The sequence below is a fragment of the Nerophis lumbriciformis genome, linkage group LG07 (genome assembly GCF_033978685.3).
Source record: "Nerophis lumbriciformis linkage group LG07, RoL_Nlum_v2.1, whole genome shotgun sequence".
NCBI lineage: Eukaryota > Metazoa > Chordata > Actinopteri > Syngnathiformes > Syngnathidae > Nerophis > Nerophis lumbriciformis.
Window position 1 is genome coordinate 50,262,501 of NC_084554.2, and position 24,000 is coordinate 50,286,500.

Here is a 24,000-nt window from a genome sequence, read left to right on the forward strand (position 1 = left end):
TTATAGAAAATTTATGTGCGCACAAGAAACGTTTTATGAAGTTATAAAAAAAAAAAAGATAATAATAATTTTTTTTTTTTTTTTTTTTTTAGACATATATCTCGAGAAACTTTCTCGTGCGCACGAGATACATGTCTAAAAAAAAAAAAAGAATTATAAATTGTTTTTTTTATATAACTTTATAAAAAGTTTCTCGTGCGCACGAGAAACTTTTTATAAAGTTATAAAAAAAAAATATTAATTATTATTTTTAAAATTTTTTTAATTTTTTAGACATGTATCTCGAGAAACTTTCTTGTGCGCACAAGAAACGTTTTATAAAGTTATAAAAAAAAAAAAATGATAATAATTTTTTTTGTTTGTTTTATTTTTAGACATGTATCTCGAGAAACTTTCTCGAGATACATGTCTAAAAAAAATAAAAAATTATAAATTGTAATTTTTTTTTTATAACTTTATAAAAAGTTTCTCGTGCGCACAAGATACATGTCTAAAAAAAAAAAAAAAAAAAAAAAAAAAATTATAAAAATTATTTTTTCCCCCCATGTCCCTTTAGGGGCTCCGTACTAAGTATGTTATTAGTTTATAAAGTTTTCTCTAATTACATAGCTTTTTTTCTCCTTACATTTTTAGTATTGTTTTTTTTTTTTTTTCCGGATAAATTTGTTATTAATTTAAAATACACAACTTTTTACATTTTAGCAGACACGTTAGGTATATTTGCGTAAAGTATCGGATCGGTATCGCCGATACCAGCCTGAATTTGGAGAGAAAATCGGCGGTCTCGCCCATCACGACCCACTACTGCTCTTCCCCCCAGCTCTGACCCGCCCTCAGAAGACCTGGTGCAGTTGACGCTGGACTTTGGCGGCGACGTCCTGTTGGGGAAACCAGTCACCAAGCAGCTCCTGATAACCAATCACACGGCCATCCCGGCAGCCTTCAGCATCGAGGCGCAGTATTTCCGCTGCCGGGCCTGGAAGCCCGTCAAGCCAGCGGAGAAAAGGTTCTGGCCTCAGCAAACATCAGCACTGGACGTTTGTTGTGACTCTCCTGTGTCCTGCCTGCAGATCTCCATACATGAAGAAGCCGCTTCACTCCGTCCAAGCCAGGAAGTTGGAAGAGCAGTCACACAAGGGTATGTTTCATTAACTCTTGGCACAGCTGGAACGACCATGTCTTTCTCTGGCTGCAGACTTTTTGAGCCACCTGCTGGCCAACGGTAAAGGTGCGGCCTTCTACGTCCTGCCGAGCACTGGAACGCTGGAGCCCTTCGACACACAAACTGTGGAGGTGACGGCCTACAGCGACATGTGGGGGGAGTACAGCGACCATCTCGTATGCAGTGTGAGTACTTTGTTTCCCATGCCTGCTTTAATGTGGCCCACAAAGTCATATACACCTTCTTGTACAAAACCCAAAAGCAGTGAAGTTGTCACTTTGTGTAAACGGTAAATAAAAAGAGAATACAATGATTTGCAAATCCTTCTCAACTTATATTCAATTGAATAGACTGCAAAGACAAGATATTTAACGTTCGAAATGGATAACTTTATTTTTTTGCAAATATTAGCTCATTTGGAATTTGATGCCTGCAAAATGTTTCAAAAAAGCTGGCACAAGTGGCAAAAAAGACTGAGGAAGTTGAGGAATGCTCATCAAACACTTCTTTGGGTCATCACACAGGTAAACAGGCTAATTGGCATACCTGCCAACTTTTGAAATCAGAAAAACCTAGTAGCCAGGGTCCAGGGGCCGCAGGCCCCGGTAGGTCCAGGACAAAGTCCTGGTGGGGGGTTCAGCTTCGTCGTCCCCCCCCCCGATGCAAAATGATTATTAGCATTCAGACAGGTTAAAATGTTGCTAAAACCATCACTTTTCTATCAGTCACAGTGACTTTTCAAAACAAAAATATTACAGCAAAAATCATATGGGTTGATTGACATGTTTATTCTGTAAGATAACTTCAATAGTTTGAAATTATTTTGACAGTTAATGCCAGTTATCCTGTCAACCTTTCACAAGACATCAATTTGTTAATTGAAAGTATAAACAGTATAAACACTTTTTACAGTAAACAAATGGTAAAACAGTACTAAACAATTCCATTAAAAAAAAAATTGGTGTCATTATTAACTTTCTGTCCAAGCTTGTATAATCTACTGCCTTGTCCAATTGTAAAAAATATTCTGTGCCTAAAATTCACATTTCTATCACAATTATCATACTGTAAACATGGTAAGCTAACTTCATTAAAATTAATAGTCCTGTCAATAGCATGGAATTACAATTCAAATGTAGTTTTTTTGTAAGCCTTTCAAAAGAATTCAAAATATGAAAAATTAATGAAAATTAATTTAAGCCATCAGACACTTGAAAAGTGGCACATCACATCTCTAATGTAATCATTTTAACTTTTCAACAGAAATAGCACTGCAAAAATATTAAGGACATACTTCTGTATTTTGGTAGTTATGCTGTCAACATTTAACAAGATTTCTTCAACTTGGACTTGAAAGCATAAATAGTATAAACACTTTTAACAGTACTAAACAATTCCAATAGATAACATTGGTGTCATTACCTTTTTGTGGCTAAAATCCAAAGTTTTCCACTTGTATCGCTAGCAACGGCATTAGACTTGTGTTTTTTTGTCCCAACGTGGTCTTTTACATCGCTAATTCCTCCGTGTCCGATCGAAAAATCTTGTCTGCACAAGGTGCAATTCGCGTAGTTTTCACCCTTTTTGGAACGGATAATTATTCCCGGATAGGCTTTTGAATATTCTTCACGGAATGACTGCAGTTTTCTTTTCGGTTTAAGACTCGTTTGCGATTTTTCTCCAGGTGATTCCATGATCGTTCGCTCGTTTGGAAACAATGGGCAACAGGTGCCTCGTGCTTGGCAGCGGTGCTATAAATAGCCTCACGCATGGCATTCGGAATGGCTCGACAGGAAGTTACGGGAAGCAGTGTCGATTGTCATTGTTTAAAAAAAATTGTTGTTTTAATGAATGAAAAACCGTATTTTTTATCACTGCAACCGTAACCCGGAATAGGTTGATGAAAACCGTACTAATTACGGGAAAACCGGAGTAAAGTTAAAGTTAAAGTTAAAAGTTAAAGTACCAATGATTGTCACACACACACTAGGTGTGGCGAGATTATTCTCTGCATTTGACCCATCACCCTTGATCACCCCCTGGGAGGTGAGGGGAGCAGTGGGCAGCAGCGGTGGCCGCGCCCGGGAATCATTTTGGTGATTTAACCCCCAATTCCAACCCTTGATGCTGAGTGCCAAGCAGGGAGGTAATGGGTCCCATTTTTTATAGTCTTTGGTATGACTCGGCCGGGGTTTGAACTCACAACCTACCGATCTCAGGGCGGACACTCTAACCACTAGGCCACTGAGTAGTTGGCAGGTATGAATTGGTAACAGGTGGGTGCCATGATTGGGTATAAAAGCAGCTTCCATGAAATGCTCAGTCATTCACAAACAAGGATGGGGCGAGGGTCACCACTTTGTCAACAAATGCGGGAGCAAATTGTCCAGCAGTCTGAGAACAACATTTCTCACGAGCTTATTGCAAGGAATTTAGGGATTTCACCATCTACGGTTCGTAATATCATCAAAAGGTTCAGAGAATCTGGAGAAATCACTGCACGTAAGCGATAATATTACAGACCTTCGATCCCTTAGGCCAGGGGTGCTCACACTTTTTCTGCAGGCGAGCTACTTTTCAATTGATCAAGTCGTGGGGATCTACCTCATTCATATATATAATTTACATTTACTTATTTATGAAATATATGTTTTTGTTAATAAGTTAAAGGTGTTTAATGATAATGCAAGCATGTTTAACACATATAGTTAATATTGTTAATAAATTAAAGGTGTTTAATGATAATGCAATCATGTTTAACACATATAGTTAATATTGTTAATAAATTAAAGGTGTTTAATGATCATACAAGAATGTTTAACACATATAGTTAATATTGTTAATAAATTAAAGGTGTTTAATGATAATACAAGTATGTTTAATACATATAGTTAATATTGTTAACAAGTTAAAGGTGTTTAAAGATAATGCAAGCATGTTTAATACATATAGTTAATATTGTTAACAAGTTAAGGTGTTTAAAGATAATACAAGCATGTTTAACACATATAGATTCCTTTCTTTCATGAAGACAAGAATATAAGTTGGTGTATTACCTGATTGTGATGACTTGCATTGATAGGAATCAGACAGTGGTGCTAAAAACGTCCGCATTTTCGAATGGAGGAGAAAAAGGTCCTCCTTTCTGTTCAATACCACATGAAAGTGGTTGGTTTTTGGCATCTTATTTGTCCAGCTTCCGTACTCCTTTGTATACACTTTACAAGAAATACATTGTCGGCAAACTCTGTAGCTTGCTAGCTTGTGCACGCCAGCTTTCTGAGACTCTTATTTTGTTAGCGCAACTGTGCAACTGTGCAGTCGGTCTTTGGAGTTTTGACGACAGGTACGGCGCCAGAGTCTGTTGAAATAAAGTGTTTCTCGCCTTCCAGTCGGTAATTTTAATGAGCTGGCAGCAGCCAGCGTCATCTCAGAAGACCCTCGGGTGCCGTGAATGTCAATCAAGTGACGAAAGTGACGTCATAGTGAAGATTTATGATCGCTCTTTTTAGGACTATTTTTTTAATGCCTGGCTGGCGATCGACTGACACACCCTCCGAGATCGACCGGTAGCTCGCGATCGACGTAATGAGCACCCCTGCCTTAGGCGGTACTGTATCAAAAACCGACATCAGTGTGTAAAGGATATCACCACATGGGCTCAGGAACACTTCAGAAAACCACTGTCAGTAACTACAGTTGGTCGCAACATCTGTAAGTACAAGTTAAAGGGGAACATTATCACAATTTCAGAATGGTTAAAACCATTAAAAATCAGTTCCCAGTGGCTTATTTTATTTTTCGAAGTTTTTTTCAAACTTTTACCCATCACGCAATATCCCTAAAAAAAGCTTCAAAGTGCCTGATTTTAACCATCGTTATATACACCCGTCCATTTTCCTGTGACGTCACATAGTGATGCCAACACAAACAAACATGGCGCATAGAACAGCAAGCTATAGCGACAATAGCTCGGAATCAGACTCGGATTTCAGCGGCTTAAGCGATTCAACAGATTACGCATGTATTGAAACGGATGGTTGTAGTGTGGAGGCAGGTAGCGAAAACAAAATTGAAGAAGAAACTGAAGCTATTGAGCCATATCGGTTTGAACCGTATGCAAGCGAAACCGACGAAAACGACACGACAGCCAGCGACACGGGAGAAAGCGAGGACGAAATCGGCGATCGCCTTCTAACCAACGATTGGTATGTGTTTGTTTGGCATTAAAGGAAACTAACAACTATGAACTAGGTTTACAGCATATGAAATACATTTGGCAACAACATGCACTTTGAGAGTGCAGACAGCCCAGTTTTCATCAATTAATATATTCTGTAGACATACCCTCATCCGCTCTCTTTTCCTGAAAGCTGATCTGTCCAGTCCAGTTGGAAATGCATCTGCTTTGAGTGTCGCAGGATATCAGAATCAGAATCAGAATCAGAATCAGCTTTATTGTCATTACGCAAGGTAACGAGATTGAGGCCATTCCATACAGTGCGATGTGTGCATGCTAGAAAAACAATGTGCAAATATATAAAAATATAAAAAATGTAGAAGTGCAATGAATATGGTGTGAAATGAATATATACATGAAAAAACAAAACAAAAACAGGGTGGTTGGTGGAATGGGTTATTGCACCGAAGAGAAGGCAGTTATGAGGGACAATGGGGCAGTCCGTTCAGGATGGTTATGGCCCTGGGGAAGAAGCTGTTCTTTAGCCTGTTTGTTTTGGTTTTAATGCACCTGTAGCGCTTCCCAGAGGGCAGCAGGTGGAACAGGTCAGAGCCAGGGTGGGTGCTGTCCTTGATGATGGCACTGGCTCTGTTGAGGCAGCGGGAGGTGTAGATGTCCGTCAGAGAGGGGAGAGGGCGGCCGATGATCTTCTGAGCCGTCTTGACCACTCTTTGCAGCCTCTCCCTGTTTGCTGCAGTGCAGCTGCCGTACCATACCGTAATACAGTAGGTCAGCAGGCTCTCGATGGACGAGCGGTAGAAGGTCAGCAGCAGGTCAGGCTTCAGGTTGTACTTCCCGAGGACTCTAAGGAAGTGTAGCCTCTGCTGAGCCTTCTTGATGATTGATGTGGTGTTGACTGTCCAGGAGAAGTCATTAGAGATGTGGACTCCAAGGTACCTGAAGGTGTGGACCCTCTCTACACGCTCGCCGTTGATGTAGAGGGGGGCAGGGTCGGTGCTGCTCCTCCTGAAGTCCACGATGATCTCTCTGGTCTTGCTGGTGTTGAGAGCGAGGTATCCACACATTCTTGCCATCTCTGTCGTAGCATAGCTTTCGTCGGTAAAGTGTGCGGAACAAACGTCCAATTTCTTGCCACTTTGGCATCTTTGGGCCACTGGTGCAACTTGAATCCGTCCCTGTTCGTGTTGTTACACCCTCCGACAACACACCGACGAGGCATGATGTCTCCAAGGTACGGAAAACAGTTGAAAAAACGGAAAATAACAGAGCTGATTTGACTCGGTGTTTGAGAAAATGGCGGATTGCTTTCCGAGAGCGAATAATAGAAAGGCGTTTAATTCGGCAAAATTCACCCATTTAGAGTTCGGAAATCGGTTAAAAAAATATGGTCTTTTTTCTGCAACATCAAGGTATATATTGACGCTTACATAGGTCTGGTGATAATGTTCCCCTTTAAAACTCTACTATGCAAAGCGAAAACCATTTATCAACAACACCCAGAAACGCTGCCGGCTTCTCTGGGCCCGAGCTCATCTAAAATGGACTGATGCAAAGTGGAAAAGTGTTCTGTGGTCCGACGAGACCACATTTCAAATTGTTTTTGGAAACTGTGGACGTCGTGTCCTCCGGACCAAAGAAGAAAATAAGCATCCGGATTGTTCTAGGCCAGGGGTCGGCAACCTTTACCAGTCAAAGAGCCATTTTGACCAGTTTCGCAAATTATAGAAACCAATGGGAGCCGCAAATTTTTTTGAAATAACACTGCATGCAAAGTTTTCTTATTGCTTTGTGCCATATATAAACCAGGGGTCTCAGACACGCTGCCCACACCCTTATATGGAATATGAAAGCTGGTGCGGCACGCGGGTTTTAAATGAATGGCGCTTGTCAGCGTCATGCGTGCCGTGATGGTACAGCATATAGCACCCACTACAACCAGCGTGCCTGATTAGCCACACGTTGTATGGTGTTTCCGCTTGCTCACGTAGGTGACAGCAAGGCATACTTGGTCAACAACCACACAGGTTACACTGACGGTGGCGGTATAAAAAAAAACAAACTATAACACTCTTACTAATAATGCGCCACACTGTGAACTCACACCAAACAAGAATGACAAACACATTTCGGGAGAACATCTTCACAGTAACACAACATAAACACAACAGGACAAATACCCAGAATCCCATGCAGCCCTAACTCTTCCGGGATACATTATACACCCCCGCTACCAAACCCCGCCCACCTCAACCGACGCACAGGGGGGGGGGTTGATGTGTGAGGGAGCAGGGTTGGGGTGGGGGCGGGGTTTGGTGGTAGCAGGGGTGTATAATGTAGCCCGGAAGAGTCAGGGCTGCATGGGATTCTGGGTGTTTGTTCTGTTGTGTTTATGTTGTGATAAGGTGCAGATGTTCTCCCGAAATGTGTTTGTCATTCTTGTTTGGTTTTGGTTCAAAGTGTGGCGCATTATTAGTAAAAGTGTTAAAGTTGTTTTATATGGTCACCGTCAGTGTAACCTGTGTGGCTGTTGACCAAGTATGCCTTGCTGTCACGTACGTGTGCAAGCAGAAGATGTATAATGTATAACAAGTGTTGGGCTGGCACACTGTTAATACAGATTGTAGAGAGCGCCAAATGTTGTATCATCATGGCACGCCCTTATTATAGCTGTAAGGGTGAAAATCGGTGAATATTAATCCCGCAAGTTTTCTGCGAGAGGCACTGAAATCCGGAAGTCTCACGGGAAAATTGGGGGGTTCAGCAAGTAAGCTGCTGAGCCGCATCAGAGTGATCAAAGAGCCGCATGCGGCTCCGGAGCCACGGGTTGCCGACCCCTGTTCTAGGCGCAAAGTGTAAAAGCCAGCATGTGTGATGGTATGGGGGTATATTAGTGCCCAAGACATGGGTAACTTACACATCTGTGAAGGCACCATTAATGCTGAAAGGTACATACAGGTTTTGGAGCAACATATGTTGCAATCCAAGCAACGTCATCATGGACGCCCCTGCTTATTTCAGCAAGACAATGCCAAGCCACGTGTTACAACAGCGTGGCTTCATAGTAAAAGAGTGCGGGTGCCTGTAGTCCAGACCTGTCTCCCATTGAAAATGTGTGTCTACTACACGGACTGTTGAACAACTTAAGCTGTACATCAAGCAAGAATGGGAAATAATTCCACTTCAAAAATGTGTCTCCTCAGTTCCCAAACCTTTACTGAGTGTTGTTAAAAGGAAAGGCCATGTAACACAGTGGTAAAAATGCCCCTGTGACAACTTTTTTGCAATGTGTTGCTGCCATTAAATTCTAAATTAATGATTATTTGCAAAAAAAAGTGTGAACATTAAATATCTTGTCTTTGCAGTCTATTCAATTGAATATAAGTTGAAAAGGATTTGCATATCATTGTATTCTCTTTTTATTTACCATTTACACAACGTGACAACTTCACTGGTTTTGGGGTTTGTATGTGTGTTAAGTACACAGCACATGTGTCTCCTCTCTGCAGGTGGGGGACCTCCAGCCCACCCTCATCCCCGTGCAGATGACCGTCAGAGGATGTCCACTCTACTTCCAGATCACGGGCCCTCGTACGGACGACCAGACCCAAGGACCCAACTTACAGTGAGGAGCACTTCAGGAGTGAATGTTTTTGTCCAGGACTGTCTTTCACCAGGTCTTCATCTTTAGGTTTGGCACTCGCGTGTCCGGAGGCGACACCGTGTCTCGCTCTCTGCGCATCAACAACCCCACCATGTTCGGTAAGCCGTCTCACTCCTTTTCTGCCCGGTGGTCTTTGGGGAGCCACGCGTTTTGTCGCTTCCTCGCAGATATCCGCCTGGACTGGGAGACCTACAACATCCTTGCCAACGACCGTAAACTGGTGGACGTGGTGATTTCCTACGGACAAAGCTTCCCTCTGAAGGACGCCGACGGCACTGAGATAGTGGGAGACGCGCCGAAGCTTTGTAACGCAGAGGCTGCTGGGAAAACAACTCAGGTTTTAAGCAAACACATGCACTACACCAGGGATGTCAAACTGGTTTTCATTGAGGGCCACATGGCCGTTATGGCTGCCATCAGAGGGCCGCTTGTAACAGAGAACATACTTGCCAACCCTCCCGGATTTTCCGGGAGACTCCCGAAATTCAGCGCCTCTCCCGAAAACCTCCCGGGACAAATTTTCTCCTGAAATTCAGGCGGACTCAGGTCCTCCACAATATAAAAAAGCGTACCTGCCCAATCACGTTATAACTGTAGAATGATGGAGGGCGAGTTCTTGGTTTCTTATGTGGGTTTATTGTTAGGCAGTTTCATTAACGTCCTCCCAGCGCGGCAACAACACACAACAACAGCAGTCACTTTTTTGTATACCGTAAAGCAGTTCGTCTGCCGTAAACAGCAATGTTGTGACACTCTTAAACAGGACAATACTGCCATCTAGTGCATATGATGAAAGCACTTTTGTGCGTGCCACACAGCAATGCATCAGAGAGGGTGTTCAGCATGGTTCGAAAAATAGTGACAGAGAATAGAACAAGGATGGACAATTCAACCCTTAACTCAACAATGAGTAGATGAGTGTTATGTGTGTGTATATGTGTAAATAAATGACCACTGAAATTCAAGTATTTCTCTTATTTATATATATATATATATATATATATATATATATATATATATATATATATATATGTATATAGCTAGAATTCACTGAAAGTCAAGTATTTCTTATATATATATACATATATGTAAATATATATATATATATATATATATATATATATATATATATATATATATATATATATATATATATATATATATATATATATATATATATATATATATATATATGAAATACTTGACTTGGTGAATTCTAGCTGTAAATATACTCCTCCCCTCTTAACCACGCCCCCCCAACCACGCCTCCGCCCCACCTCCGACCACGCCCCCCCCCCCAACCTCCCGAAATCGGAGGTCTCAAGGTTGGCAAGTATGCCAGCGCCCCCCGCGAAAATGGATGGATGGATGGATGGATTTATCTCATTGTAAAGAGAATTCCACAGTTTACAAAGTAACCGGTAACAAACGTGTCCGCATCATTTACCTTGCATGAATTATTATGTGTGTGTATATGTGTAAATAAATGAACACTGAAATTCAAGTATTTATTTTATATATATATATATATATATATATATATATATATATATATATATATATATATATATATATATATAATTCACTGAACGTCAAGTATTTCTTATATATATATATATATATATATATATATATATATATATATATATATATATATATATATATATATATGTATATATGAAATACTTGACTTGGTGAATTCTAGCTGTAAATATACCCCTCCCCTTTTAGCCACGCCCCCGTCCCACCCCGACCACCACCCCCCTCCCCCCACCTCCCGAAATCGGAGGTCTCAAGGTTGGCAAGTATGACAGAGAATAATGTATGAATTTGCCTCTGGATTTCATTATTAAGTATATAAATTGTTATAAGTAGACTGTCGATTTTAAAGTATAAACTTTACATTTACAAAATTTTACTGTAGAATATATCCATCCATCCATTTTCTACCGCTTGTCCCTTTTGGGGTCGCGGGGGGTTGCTGGAACCTATCTCAGCTGTACACGGGCAGAAGGCGGTGTACACCCTGGACAAGTCGCCACCTCATCGCAGGGCCAACACAGATAGACAAACAACATTCACACTCACATTCACACACTAGGGACCATTTAGTGTTGCCAATCAATATAGTGTGTTTTATTTTATTTTTTTTACAACATTTTATGGTAAATGGAAAAACAGTACCACTGTTTTGGTTGTTTTTTTTTTACAGTAAAAGCTTGTAGCTTAGTTGCCAGAATTTTACTATTAAACTGACATTGGTTTTTACTAGGGATGTCCGATAATATCAGACTGCCGATAAATGCTTTAAAATGTAATATCGGAAAATATCGGTATCGGTTTCATAATTATCGGTATCGGTTTCAAAAAGTAAAATTTATGACTTTCTAAAACGCCGCTGTGTACACGGACGTAGGGAGAAGTACAGAGCGCCAATAAACCTTAAAGGCACTGCCTTTGCGTGCCGGCCCAGTCACATAATATCTACGGCTTTTCACACACACAAGTGAATGCCACGCATACTTGGTCAACAGCCATACAGGTCACACTGAGGCTGGCCGTATAAACAACTTTAACACTGTTGCAAATATGCGCCACACTGTGAACCCACACCAAACAAGTTTGACAAACACATTTCGGGAGAACATCCGCACCGTAACACAACATAAACACAACAGAACAAATACCCAGAATCCCTTGCAGCACTAACTCTTCTGGGACGCTACAATATACACTTTACTTACATTTTTTTCAATTGGAATATATTTTTACAGTTTTTTATCTCATTGTGGATCTTTCTGTGTGGAGCTTGCATGTTCTCCCCGTGACTGCGTGGGTTCCCTCCGGGTACTCCGGCTTCCTTCCACCTCCAAAGACATGCACCTGGGGATAGGTTGATTGGCAACACTAAATGGTCCCTAGTGTGTGAATGTGAGTGTGAATGTTGTCTGTCTATCTGTGTTGGCCCTGCGATGAGGTGGCGACTTGTCCAGGGTATACCCCTCCTTCCGTCTGATTGTAGGTGAGATAGGCTCCAGCGACCCCGAAGGGAATAAGCGGTAGAAAATGGATGGATGGATGGATTTATCTCATTGTAAAGAGAATTCCACAGTTTACAAAGTAACCGGTAACAAACGTGTCCGCATCATTTACCTTGCATGAATTATTAATTGTTAAAAATGACCACTCCACTTCAACTTAAAGACAGCACAAGTCCATTCCAGACAGTTAATAATAAATATGTCAGTATTTTTCATAAATACCATTGTTTTTTTTGTTTGACTCATTTCACCTGATCAAACCTTTTCTAACATTCCACACCACTATAATTTCTGCTGATATCGTATCAAATCAGTATTGGTATCGACTAATGATTAAGGCTCCGATATCGGTATTGCATCGGAAGGGAAAAAGTCGTCGTGCATTTTATCTTCATCCTGAACGCTGAGCTGAAGGCTGAATAAAGCACACTTTTTGTGGCAAGAATCGTCATTTTCGATAAATATGTTTGACTTTATTGCCTGAAAGCGACTTGTCCATCTCAGGGCGCAGCGAGGGAAGCGTGCACAACAACAACCACCACCACCACCAGCCAGGAGCAACATCAGGACCTACTTCCTGCCAAGAGGAAACTCCTCACCGTCCACATTCGACCGCACATCGGAGACAAGTCGGACGAGCCCTACAGCATCACACCGCGGCAAACTGTACGCCGCACAACTTTTTGAGTTTGCCGACTGTTTGCACCACGGGCCGTTTACTGCCTGCCGTCTGCACCTGCAGGTCGTCCCGGCTGGAGGCAGCAGCAACGTGCACCTGTCTTTCACGCCGCCCGCCATGTCGGGACAAAGTGGCGAGTCCAAGTGTGTGGGCTTGGCTCTGGGCTACATTAGCCTGGACTCCCAGGTAACACTCGCTCATCTCTTATTGTTGCACGTACTCAGAGTCCACCTCAGAGTTTTGCAAGGGTCTCCTATTTAGAAACCAAGTGTTTACTAGATGAGGCAATTTCTGAGGGAATTACGTGTGATTGCTCCAATGCTGAAGTTGAACTGAAATTCTGACAGAATGTAGTATGAATGTAAGAATAGTTTGAATGTTGAAGAGTTTGAATTTCCAGGAAAACTGGAATTTGGTTTGGAACTTGGGAAAGTGTTAGTTTGAATGTCCAGGGTGAGTGGAATGTGTTGATGTTGGAATGGTTTGAATAGCTTGAAAAATGTGGGAATCGTGCAACTTGGGAAAATGTCCCATTCATTTCAATGGGAACTTCTTGGGAATTTGGGGAAAAGCGGGATTTTTTTGAAAATGATTAGGAGCATGATTGTCCTGAATGAGCTGAATTGGTTGGTGTCGGAATTGTTTAAATCGGTCGAGAAATGTTGAAGAAGTAACATTTTTAATTGAGAAATAGTATTCCTGGAATTTCGTAAAAAACAGGAATTTTTCCAGTTCAAAAAACAACCTTGTTTTTTGTCTTGATCAAGAGGAATGATTTGACGGTGGAACGGTTGAAGTGGGTTGAAAAATGTTTGAAGGAGTAGTTGACAGAAAAAAGGGTTTGGAAAAACGGGAATTCTGGGATTTCCTGGAATTTTTTGGAACTTGGAAAAATTATAGTTTGATTGTCCAGGTTGAGTGGAATGCGTTGATGTTGGAATGGTTTGAATAAGTTGAAAAATGTGGGAATTGTGCAACTTGGGAAAATGTCCCATTCATTTCAATGGGAACTTCCTGGAAATTTGGGGATTTTGGGAAAAATGTTACTACAACATTTCACGACAGTTTTGAAAAATTCCGACACCGACCATTTCAACTCATTCAGAAAATTCAGAGTTTTTTTTAGCATTTTGGGAATTGTGCAACTTGGGAAAATGTCCCATTCATTTCAATGGGAACTTCCTGGAAATTTGGGAAAAGCGGTATTTTTTAGAAAATGATTAGGAGCATGAATGTCCTGAATGAGCTGAATTGGTTGGTGTCGGAATTGTTTAAATTGGTCGTGAAATATTGAAGTAGTAACAATTTTAATTGAGAAATAGTATTACGGAATTCCTGGAATTTTAGAAAAAACGGGAATTTTTCCAGTTCAAAAAACAACCTTGTTTTTTGTCCTGATCAAGAGGAATGTTTTGATAGTTGAACGGTTGAAATGGGTTGAAAAATGTGGAAGGAGTAGTTGACAGAAAAAAGGGTTTGGAACAACGGGAAATCTGGGATTTCCTGGAATTTTTTGGAATGTGTAAAAATGATAGTTTGAATGTCCAGGTTGAGTGGAATGTGTTGATGTTGGGATGGTTTGAATAGCTTGAAAATTGTGGGAATTGTGCAACTTGGGAAAATGTCCTATTCATTTCAATGGGAACTTCCTGGGAATTTTGGGAAAAGCGGTATTTTTTAGAAAATGATTAGGAGCATGAATGTCCTGAATGAGCTGAATTGGTTGGTGTCGGAATTGTTTAAATTGGTCGTGAAATATTGAAGTAGTAACAATTTTAATTGAGAAATAGTATTACGGAATTCCTGGAATTTCAGAAAAAACGGGAATTTTTCCAGTTCAAAAAACAACCTTGTTTTTTGTCCTGATCAAGAGGAATGTTTTGATAGTTGAACGGTTGAAATGGGTTGAAAAATGTGGAAGGAGTAGTTGACAGAAAAAAGGGTTTGGAACAACGGGAAATCTGGGATTTCCTGGAATTTTTTGGAATGTGTAAAAATTATAGTTTGAATGACCAGGATGAGTGGAATGTGTTGATGTTGGAATGGTTTGAATAGCTTGAAAAATGTGGGAATTGTGCAACTTGGGAAAATGTCCCATTCATTTCAATAGGAACTTCCTGGAAATTTGGGAAAAGCGGGATTTTTTTGAAAATGATTAGGAGCATGAATGTCCTGAATGAGCTGAATTGGTTGGTGTTGGAATTGTTTAAATCGGTCGAGAAATGTTGAAGTAGTAACATTTTTAATTGAGAAATAGTATTACGGAATTCCTGGAATTTCGTAAAAAACAGGAATTTTTCCAGTTCAAAAAACAACTTAGTTTTTTGTCCTGATCAAGAGGAATGATTTAACAGTGGAACGGTTGAAATGGGTTGAAAAATGTGAAAGGAGTCATCCTAAAAAAGGTTGGAAATAAGGTTAGAGAAAAAAAATTCCCATCCAATGAGAATTTCATGGAAATTTGGGGATTCCTGGAAAAGAGGATTTTTTTTTGAAAATGCTAAAAAAAACAACTCTGAATGTTCTGAATGAGTTGAAATGGTCGGTGTCGGAATTTTTCTAAACGGTCGAGAAATGTTGAAGTAGTAACATTTTTAATTGAGAAATAGGGAAAACCGGGAATTTTTCCAGTTCAAAAAATAACCTTGTTTTTGTCCTGATCAAGAGGAATGATTTGACGGTGGAACGGTTGAAGTGGGTTGAAAAATGTGGAAGGAGTAGTTGACAGAAAAAAGGGTTTGAAAAAACGGGAATTCTGGGATTTCCTGGATTTTTTGGGAACTTGGAAACATTATAGTTTGAATGACCAGAATGAGTGGAATGTGTTGATGTTGGAATGGTTTGAATAAGTTGAAAAATTTGGGAATTGTGCAACTTGGGAAAACGTCCCATTCATTTCAATGGGAACTTCCTGGAAATTTGGGAAAAGCGTGATTTTTTTGAAAATGATTAGGAGCATGAATGTCCTGAATGAGTTGTATTGGTTGAAGTTGGAATTGTTTAAATTGGTCAAGAACTGTTGGAGTAGTAACAGTTTTTTAATTGAGAAATAGTATTACAGAATTCCTGGAATTTCGGAAAAAACAGGAATTTTTCTAGTTCAAAAAACAACCTTGTTTTTTGTCCTGATCGAGAGGAATTATTTGATGGTGGAACGGTTGAAATAGGTTGAAAAATGTGGAAGGAGTAGTCGACAGAAAAAAAGGGTTTGGAAAAACGGGAATTCTGGGATTTCCTGGAATTTTTTGGAATGTGTAAAAATGATAGTTTGAATGTCCAGGTTGGGTGGAATGTGTTGATGTTGGAATGGTTTGAATAGCTTGAAAAATGTGGGAATTGTGCAACTTGGGAAAGTGTCCCATTCATTTCAATGGGAACTTCCTGGAAATTTGGGGATTTTGGAAAAAGCGGGATTTTTTTGAGAAATAGTATATGGAATTTCTGAAAAAATGGGGATTTTTCCAGCTCAAAAAACAACTTTCTTTTTTGTCCTGATCAAGAGGAATGATTTGACGGTGGAACGGTTGAAATGGGTTGAAAATGTGGAAGGAGTAGTCGACAGAAAAAAGGGTTTGGAAAAACGGGAATTCTGGGATTTCCTGGATTTTTCTGGAACTTGGAAACATGATAGTTTGAATGTCCAGGTTGAGTGGAATGTGTTGATGTTGGAATGGTTTGAACAGCTTGAAAATTGTGGGAATTGTGTAACTTGGGAAAGTGTCCCATTCATTTCAATGGGAACTTCCTGGAAATTTGGGAAAAGCGGGATTTAAAAAAAAATGATTAGGAGCATGAATGTCCTGAATGAGCTGAATTGGTTGGTGTTGGAATTCTTTAAATTGGTCAAGAACTGTTGGAGTAGTAACAGTTTTTTAATTGAGAAATAGTATTACAGAATTCCTGGAATTTCGGAAAAAACAGGAATTTTTCCAGTTCAAAAAACAACCTTGTTTTTTGTCCTGATCAAGAGGAATGATTTGACGGTGGAACGGTTGAAGTGGGTTGAAAAATGTTTGAAGGAGTAGTCGACAGAAAAAAGGGTTTGGAAAAACGGGAATTCTGGGATTTCCTGGAATTTTTTGGAACTTGGAAAAATGATAGTTTGAATGTCCAGGTTGAGTGGAATGTGTTGAAGTTGGAATGGTTTGAATAGCTTGAAAAATGTGGGAATTGTGCAACTTGGGAAAATGTCCCATTCATTTCAATGGGAACTTCCTGGAAATTTGGGGATTTTGGGAAAAATGTTACTACTTCAACATTTCTCGACAGTTTTGAAAAATTCCGACACCGACCATTTCAACTCATTCAGAAAATTCAGAGTTTTTTTTAGCATTTTCAAAAAAAATTCCCCTTTTCCAGGAATCCCCAAATTTCCATGAAATTCTCATTGAATAGAATGGGAATTTTTTTTCTCTAAACTTATATCCAACCTTTTTTAGTGCGATGACTCCTTTCACATTTTTCAACCCATTTCAACCGTTCCACTGTCAAAACATTCCTCTTAGTCAGGACAAAAAAAAAAGTTGGTTTAAGAACTTGAAAAATTCCCGGTTTTCCCGAAATTTCCGCAGTACCATTTTTCAATTAAAAAACTGTTACTACTTCAACAGTTCTTGGCCGATTTAAACAATTCCAACACCAACCAATTCAGCTCATTCAGGACATTCATGCTCCTAATCATTTTCTAAAAAATCCCGCTTTTCCCAAAATTTCCAGGAAGTTCCCATTGAAATGAATGGGACATTTTTCCAAGTTGCACAATTCCTACATTTTTCAAGCTATTCAAACCATTCCAACATCAACACATTCCACTCAACCTGGACATTCAAACTATCATTTTTCCAAGTTCCAAAAAATTCCAGGAATTCCCAGCTTTTCCTATTTTTCAAACCCTTTTTTCTGTCGACTACTCCTTCCACATTTTTCAACCCACTTCAACAGTTCCACCGTCAAATCATTCCTCTTAACCAGGACAATAACAAAGTAGTTTTTTGAACCGGAAAAATTTCCGGTTTTCCCGAAATTCCAGGAATTCCGCAATGCTATTTCTCAATCAAAAATGTTACTACTTCAACATTTCTCGACCGTTTTGAAAAATTCCAACACCGACTATTTCAACTCAATAATGAGTTTTTTTTTAGCATTTTCAAAAAAATCCCTCTTTTCCAGGAATCCCCAAATTCCCATGAAATTCTCATTGAAAAGAATGGGACATTTTTTTCTCTAACCTTATTTCCAACCTTCTTTAGTGTGATGACTCCTTTCACATTTTTCAACCCATTTTTCAACCCATTTCAACCGTTCCACTGTCAAAACATTCCTCTTAGTCAGGACAAAAAAAAAAGTTGGTTTAAGAACTTGAAAAATTCCCGGTTTTCCCGAAATTTCCGCAGTACCATTTTTCAATTAAAAAACTGTTACTACTTCAACAGTTCTTGACCGATTTAAACAATTCCAAAACCAACCAATTCAGCTCATTCAGGACATTCATGCTCCTAATCATTTTCTAAAAAATCCCGCTTTTCCCAAAATTTCCAGGAAGTTCCCATTGAAATGAATGGGACATTTTTCCAAGTTGCACAATTCCTACATTTTTCAAGCTATTCAAACCATTCCAACATCAACACATTCCACTCAACCTGGACATTCAAACTATAATGTTTCCAAGTTCCAAAAAATTCCAGGAATTCCCAGCTTTCCCATTTTTTCAAACCCTTTTTTCTGTTGACTACTCCTTCCACATTTTTCAACCCACTTCAACAGTTCCACCGTCAAATCATTCCTCTTAACCAGGACAATAACAAAGTAGTTTTTTGAACTGGAAAAATTCCCGGTTTTCCCGAAATTCCAGGAATTCCGCAATACTATTTCTCAATCAAAAATGTTACTACTTCAACATTTCTTGACCGTTTTGAAAAATTCATACACCGACTATTTCAACTCAATAAGAAAATTCTGAGTTTTTTTTTAGCATTTTCAAAAAAATCCCTCTTTTTCAGGACTCCCCAAATTTCCATGAAATTCTCATTGAAAAGAATGGGACATTTTTTTCTCTAACCTTATTTCCAACCTTCTTTAGTGCGGTGACTCCTTTCACATTTTTCAACCCATTTCAACCGTTCCACTGTCAAAACATTCCTCTTAGTCAGGACAAAAAAAAAAGTTGGTTCAAGAACTTGAAAAATTCCCGGTTTCCCCTAAATTTCCGCAGTACCATTTTTCAATTAAAAAACTGTTACTACTTCAACAGTTCTTGACCGATTTAAACAATTCCAACACCAACCAATTCATCTCATTCAGGACATTCATGCTCCTAATTTATTTTCTAAAAAATCCCGCTTTTCCCAAAATTTCCAGGAAGTTCCCATTGAAATGAATGGGACATTTTTCCAAGTTGCACAATTCCCACATTTTTCAACCTATTCAAACCATTCCAACATCAACATATTCCACTCAACCTGGACATTCAAACTATAATGTTTCCAAGTTCCAAAAAATTCCAGGAATTCCCAGCTTTCCCTATTTTTCAAACCCTTTTTTCTGCCGACTACTCCTTCCACATTTTTCAATCCACTTCAACCGTTGCATTGTCAAATCATTCCTCTTAACCAGGACAATAACAAAGTAGTTTTTTGAACTGGAAAAATTCCCGGTTTTCCCGAAATTCCAGGAATTCCGCAATACTATTTCTCAATCAAAAATGTTACTACTTCAACATTTCTCGACCGTTTTGAAAAATTCCAACTCAATAAGAAAATTCTGAGTTTTTTTTTAAGCATTTTCAAAAAAATCCCTCTTTTCCAGGAATCCCCAAATTTCCATGAAATTCTCATTGAAAAGAATGGGACATTTTTTTCTCTAACCTTATTTCCAACCTTCTTTAGTGCGGTGACTCCTTTCACATTTTTCAACCCATTTCAACCGTTCCACTGTCAAAACATTCCTCTTAGTCAGGACAAAAAAAAAAGTTGGTTTAAGAACTTGAAAAATTCCCGGTTTTCCCGAAATTTCCACAGTACCATTTTTCAATTAAAAAACTGTTACTACTTCAACAGTTCTTGACCGATTTAAACAATTCCAACACCAACCAATTCATCTCATTCAGGACATTCATGCTCCTAATCATTTTCTAAAAAATCCCGCTTTTCCCAAAATTTCCAGGAAGTTCCCATTGAAATGAATGGGACATTTTTCCAAGTTGCACAATTCCTACATTTTTCAAGCTATTCAAACCATTCCAACATCAACATATTCAACTCAACCTGGACATTCAAACTATGTTTCCAAGTTCCAAAAAATTCCAGGAATTCCCAGCTTTCCCATTTTTTCGAGCCCTTTTTTCTGTCGACTACTCCTTCCACATTTTTCAACCCACTTCAACCGTTCCATTGTCAAATCAATCCTCTTAATCACTGGAAAAATTCCCGTTTTTTTCCCTATTTCTCAATTAAAAATGTTACTACTTCAACATTTCTCGACCGTTTTGAAAAATTCCGACTCCGACCATTTCAACTCATTCAGAAAATTCAAGAGTTTTTTTTTAGCATTTTCAAAAAAAATCTCTCTTTTCCAGGAATCCCCAAATTTCCATTTTTATTTTTGATAGTTTGTATGTCCAGGATGAGTGGAATATGTTGAAGGTGGAATGGTTTGAATAGGTTGAAAAATATAGAATTGTGCAACTTGGGAAAATGTCCCATTCATTTCAATGGGAACTTCCTGGAAATTTGGGAAAAGCGGTATTTTTTAGAAAATGATTAGGAGCATGAATGTCCTGAATGAGCTGAATTGGTTGGTGTTGGATTTGTTTAAATCGGTCGAGAAATGTTGAAGGAGTAACATTTTTAATTGAGAAATAGTATTACGGAATTCCTGGAATTTCAGAAAAAACGGGAATTTTTCCAGTTCAAAAAATAACCTTGTTTTTTGTCCTGATCAAGAGGAATGTTTTGATAGTGGAACGGTTGAAATGGGTTGAAAAATGTGGAAGGAGTAATCGACAGAAAAAAGGGTTTGGAACAACGGGAATTCTGGGATTTCCTGGAATTTTTTGGAATGTGTAAAAATGATAGTTTGAATGTCCAGGTTGAGTGGAATGTGTTGATGTTGGAATGGTTTGAATAACTTGAAAAGTGTGGGAATTGTGCAACTTGGGAAAATGTCCTATTCATTTCAATGGGAACTTCCTGGGAATTTTGGGAAAAGCGGGATTTTTTAAAAATGATTAGGAGCATGAATGTCCTGAATGAGCTGAATTGGTTGGTGTTGGAATAGTTTATATAGAACTGTTGAAGTAGTAACAGTTTTTAAATTGAAAAATGGTACTACGGAATTTCGGGAAAACCGGGAATTTTTCAAGTTCTTAAACCAACTTTTTTTTTTGTCCTGACTAAGAGGAATGTTTTGACAGTGGAACGGTTGAAATGGGTTGAAAAATGGGTTGAAAAATGGGTTGAAAAATGGGTTGAAAAATGTGAAAGGAGTCATCGCACTAAAGAAGGTTGGAAATAAGGTTAGAGAAAAAAAATTCCCATTCTTTTCAATGAGAATTTCATGGAAATTTGGGGATTCCTGGAAAAGAGGGATTTTTTTTGAAAATGCTAAAAAAAACTCAGAATTTTCTTAATGAGTTGAAATGGTCGGTGTTGAAATTTTTCAAAATGGTCGAGAAATGTTGAAGTAGTAACATTTTTGATTGAGAAATAGTATTATGGAGTTCCTGGAATTTCGGGAAAACCGGGAATTTTTCCAGTTCAAAAAACAACTTTGTTATTGTCCTGGTTAAGAGGGATGATTTGACGGTGGAACGGTTGAAGTGGGTTGAAAAATGTGGAAGGAGTAGTCAACAGAAAAAATGGTTTGAAAAAACGGGAATTCTGGGATTTCCTGGAATTTTTTGGAACTTGGAAAAATGACAGTTTGAATGTATAGGTTGAGTGGAATGTGTTGATGTTGGAATGGTTTGAATAGCTTGAAAAATGTGGGAATTGTGCAACTTGGGAAAATGTCTCATTCATTTCAATGGAAACTTCCTGAAAATTTGGAAATTTTGGGAAAACCGGGAATTTTTCCAGTTCAAAAATGTCGTTTTTTGTCCTGATTAAGAGGACTGATTTGACGGTGGAACGGTTGAAGTGAATTGAAAAATTAGTAGTTGGCAGAAAGAAGGGTTTGAAAAAATGGGAAAGCTGGGAATTCCTGGAATTTTTTTGTAACTTGTAAAAACGATAGTTTGTATGTCCGGGATGAGTGGAATATGTTGAAGGTGGAATGGTTTGAATAGCTTGAAAAATGTGGAAATGGTGAAAGTTTCATTTTGAATGGGGAAAAATGTCCCGGAAAACCTGGAAATCTGGGAAATCTCGGAATTTGTCAATTTGCTTTGGAGCATTCACACAATTATTGTGGTTTAGAGATATTTAAATGAAGATCAGTATCGTACGATTTCCAATAAGCCGGCCCCCTCTGGCTCATACTCAATTATTTGTGCTTTCCCAGCTAACTCTGTATGTGTATGTTCATACACAGTGTGGAGCCGCTCCACTAATTGAATAATACCACCAGTACATTTCTAACAAGTATTGTTATCAGTGATGTGCGGATCGATACTGAAATGTCAGTACCTACGATCTACATTCTATGCTCGACCGATCTCAGTCGCTATGGTAACCAGCAATGGATCCGTACTTGGATGTGGTGTTTCAGTCGTGTCGCTACACTTACCAACTTCAATAAATACCTCTATCACAGAATGGAGGCGGAGCTTAAGCGATGAGTGGAAATATTGAGCGCAGTGAGTGTGGCGTGCGTTACAGGAGGCTGTGCGCGTCCCAGGCAGAGTCCGCCGACTCCAGGGTCTGGATTTGGATCCCATCAGGGTGGATCTGCTCGCCGTGGTCAAGCCTGCAGTGTAAGAATATCACACGTCATTCCCGCGAGGGGGAGGAGCTTAGAGGCGCACTGATGATGATGATGGTCGTGCTTCCTGCTGCTGCTGCAGACTGTTGGTGCAGATGGAGGACGACCAAGGAATGTTGACCTTTCAGGCCTCCGCCGGAGATTTACTCGTAATGGAAGCAGACCAGGTCAGGAATCCAGATGTGATTATATATATGTATATATATATATATATATATATGATATGATATGAGAATGTATTGTTGAGCAGGTTTCAGTGCAGGAGTTCAGCGACATGCAGACGTTCCTTCTGAAGAACCCGACTGACATGCCCCTGCGCTTCAAGCTCAGCACTCGCTCGCCATTTTCAGTGTCTCAGGTCCTACATCGAGGAGAGACCAGCACCTCGGGGAAAACCACCTCTGCTGACTCGGACTCTGTGCTGCTACAACCGCAGAACAGCACACAGGTGCCAGCAGCACAGCTGCAACTCTTAACTTACCTTAACTTAACTCCTTCGTTGATTGGCGCACAGCTGCTTTACTTAACTTTACTTTACTCCTTCATTGATTGGTGCACAGCTGCAACTCTTAACTTACCTTAACTCCTTCATTGATTGGTGCATGGCTACAACTCTTAACTTAACTCTTTCATTGATTGGTGCACAGCTGCTTTACTTAACTTTACTTTACTCCTTCATTGATTGGTGCACAGCTGCAACTCTTAACTTACCTTAACTCCTTCATTGATTGGTGCATGGCTACAACTCTTAACTTAACTCTTTCATTGATTGGTGCACAGCTGCTTTACTTAACTCTTTCATTGATTGGTGCACAGCGGCAACTCTTAACTTAACTTAACACTTTCATTGATTGGTGCATGGCTTTAACTCTTAACTTAACTCTTTCATTGATTGGTGCATGGCTTTAACTCTTAACTTAACTTAACACTTTCATAGATTGGTGCATGGCTTTAACTCTTAACTTAACTTAACACTTTCATTGATTGGTGCATGGCTTTAACTCTTAACTTAACACTTTCATAGATTGGTGCATGGCTTTAACTCTTAACTTAACTCTTTCATTGATTGGTGCATGGCTTTAACTCTTAACTTAACTTAACACTTTCATTGATTGGTGCATGGCTTTAACTCTTAACTTAACTTAACACTTTCATAGATTGGTGCATGGCTTTAACTCTTAACTTAACTCTTTCATTGATTGGTGCATGGCTTTAACTCTTAACTTAACTTAACACTTTCATTGATTGGTGCATGGCTTTAACTCTTAACTTAACTTAACACTTTCATTGATTGGTGCATGGCTTTAACTCTTAACTTATCTTAACACTTTCATAGAT

General features: G+C 39.3%; 1 protein-coding gene across 1 annotated transcript in view; it reads left to right on the plus strand.

The window, feature by feature from the left end:
* The window catches only part of dlec1 (DLEC1 cilia and flagella associated protein), a 70,767-nt gene that overhangs the window by 42,114 nt on the left and 4,653 nt on the right, over positions 1-24,000 (plus strand). The window contains exons 24-34 of the mRNA XM_061964892.2: positions 821-1,006; positions 1,071-1,138; positions 1,196-1,347; positions 8,870-8,985; positions 9,052-9,122; positions 9,192-9,361; positions 12,570-12,731; positions 12,808-12,930; positions 22,560-22,654; positions 22,745-22,829; positions 22,913-23,110. Coding sequence (XP_061820876.1) covers positions 821-1,006; positions 1,071-1,138; positions 1,196-1,347; positions 8,870-8,985; positions 9,052-9,122; positions 9,192-9,361; positions 12,570-12,731; positions 12,808-12,930; positions 22,560-22,654; positions 22,745-22,829; positions 22,913-23,110 — 1,426 coding nt within the window. The remainder of the gene's footprint in view (positions 1-820; positions 1,007-1,070; positions 1,139-1,195; positions 1,348-8,869; positions 8,986-9,051; positions 9,123-9,191; positions 9,362-12,569; positions 12,732-12,807; positions 12,931-22,559; positions 22,655-22,744; positions 22,830-22,912; positions 23,111-24,000) is intronic.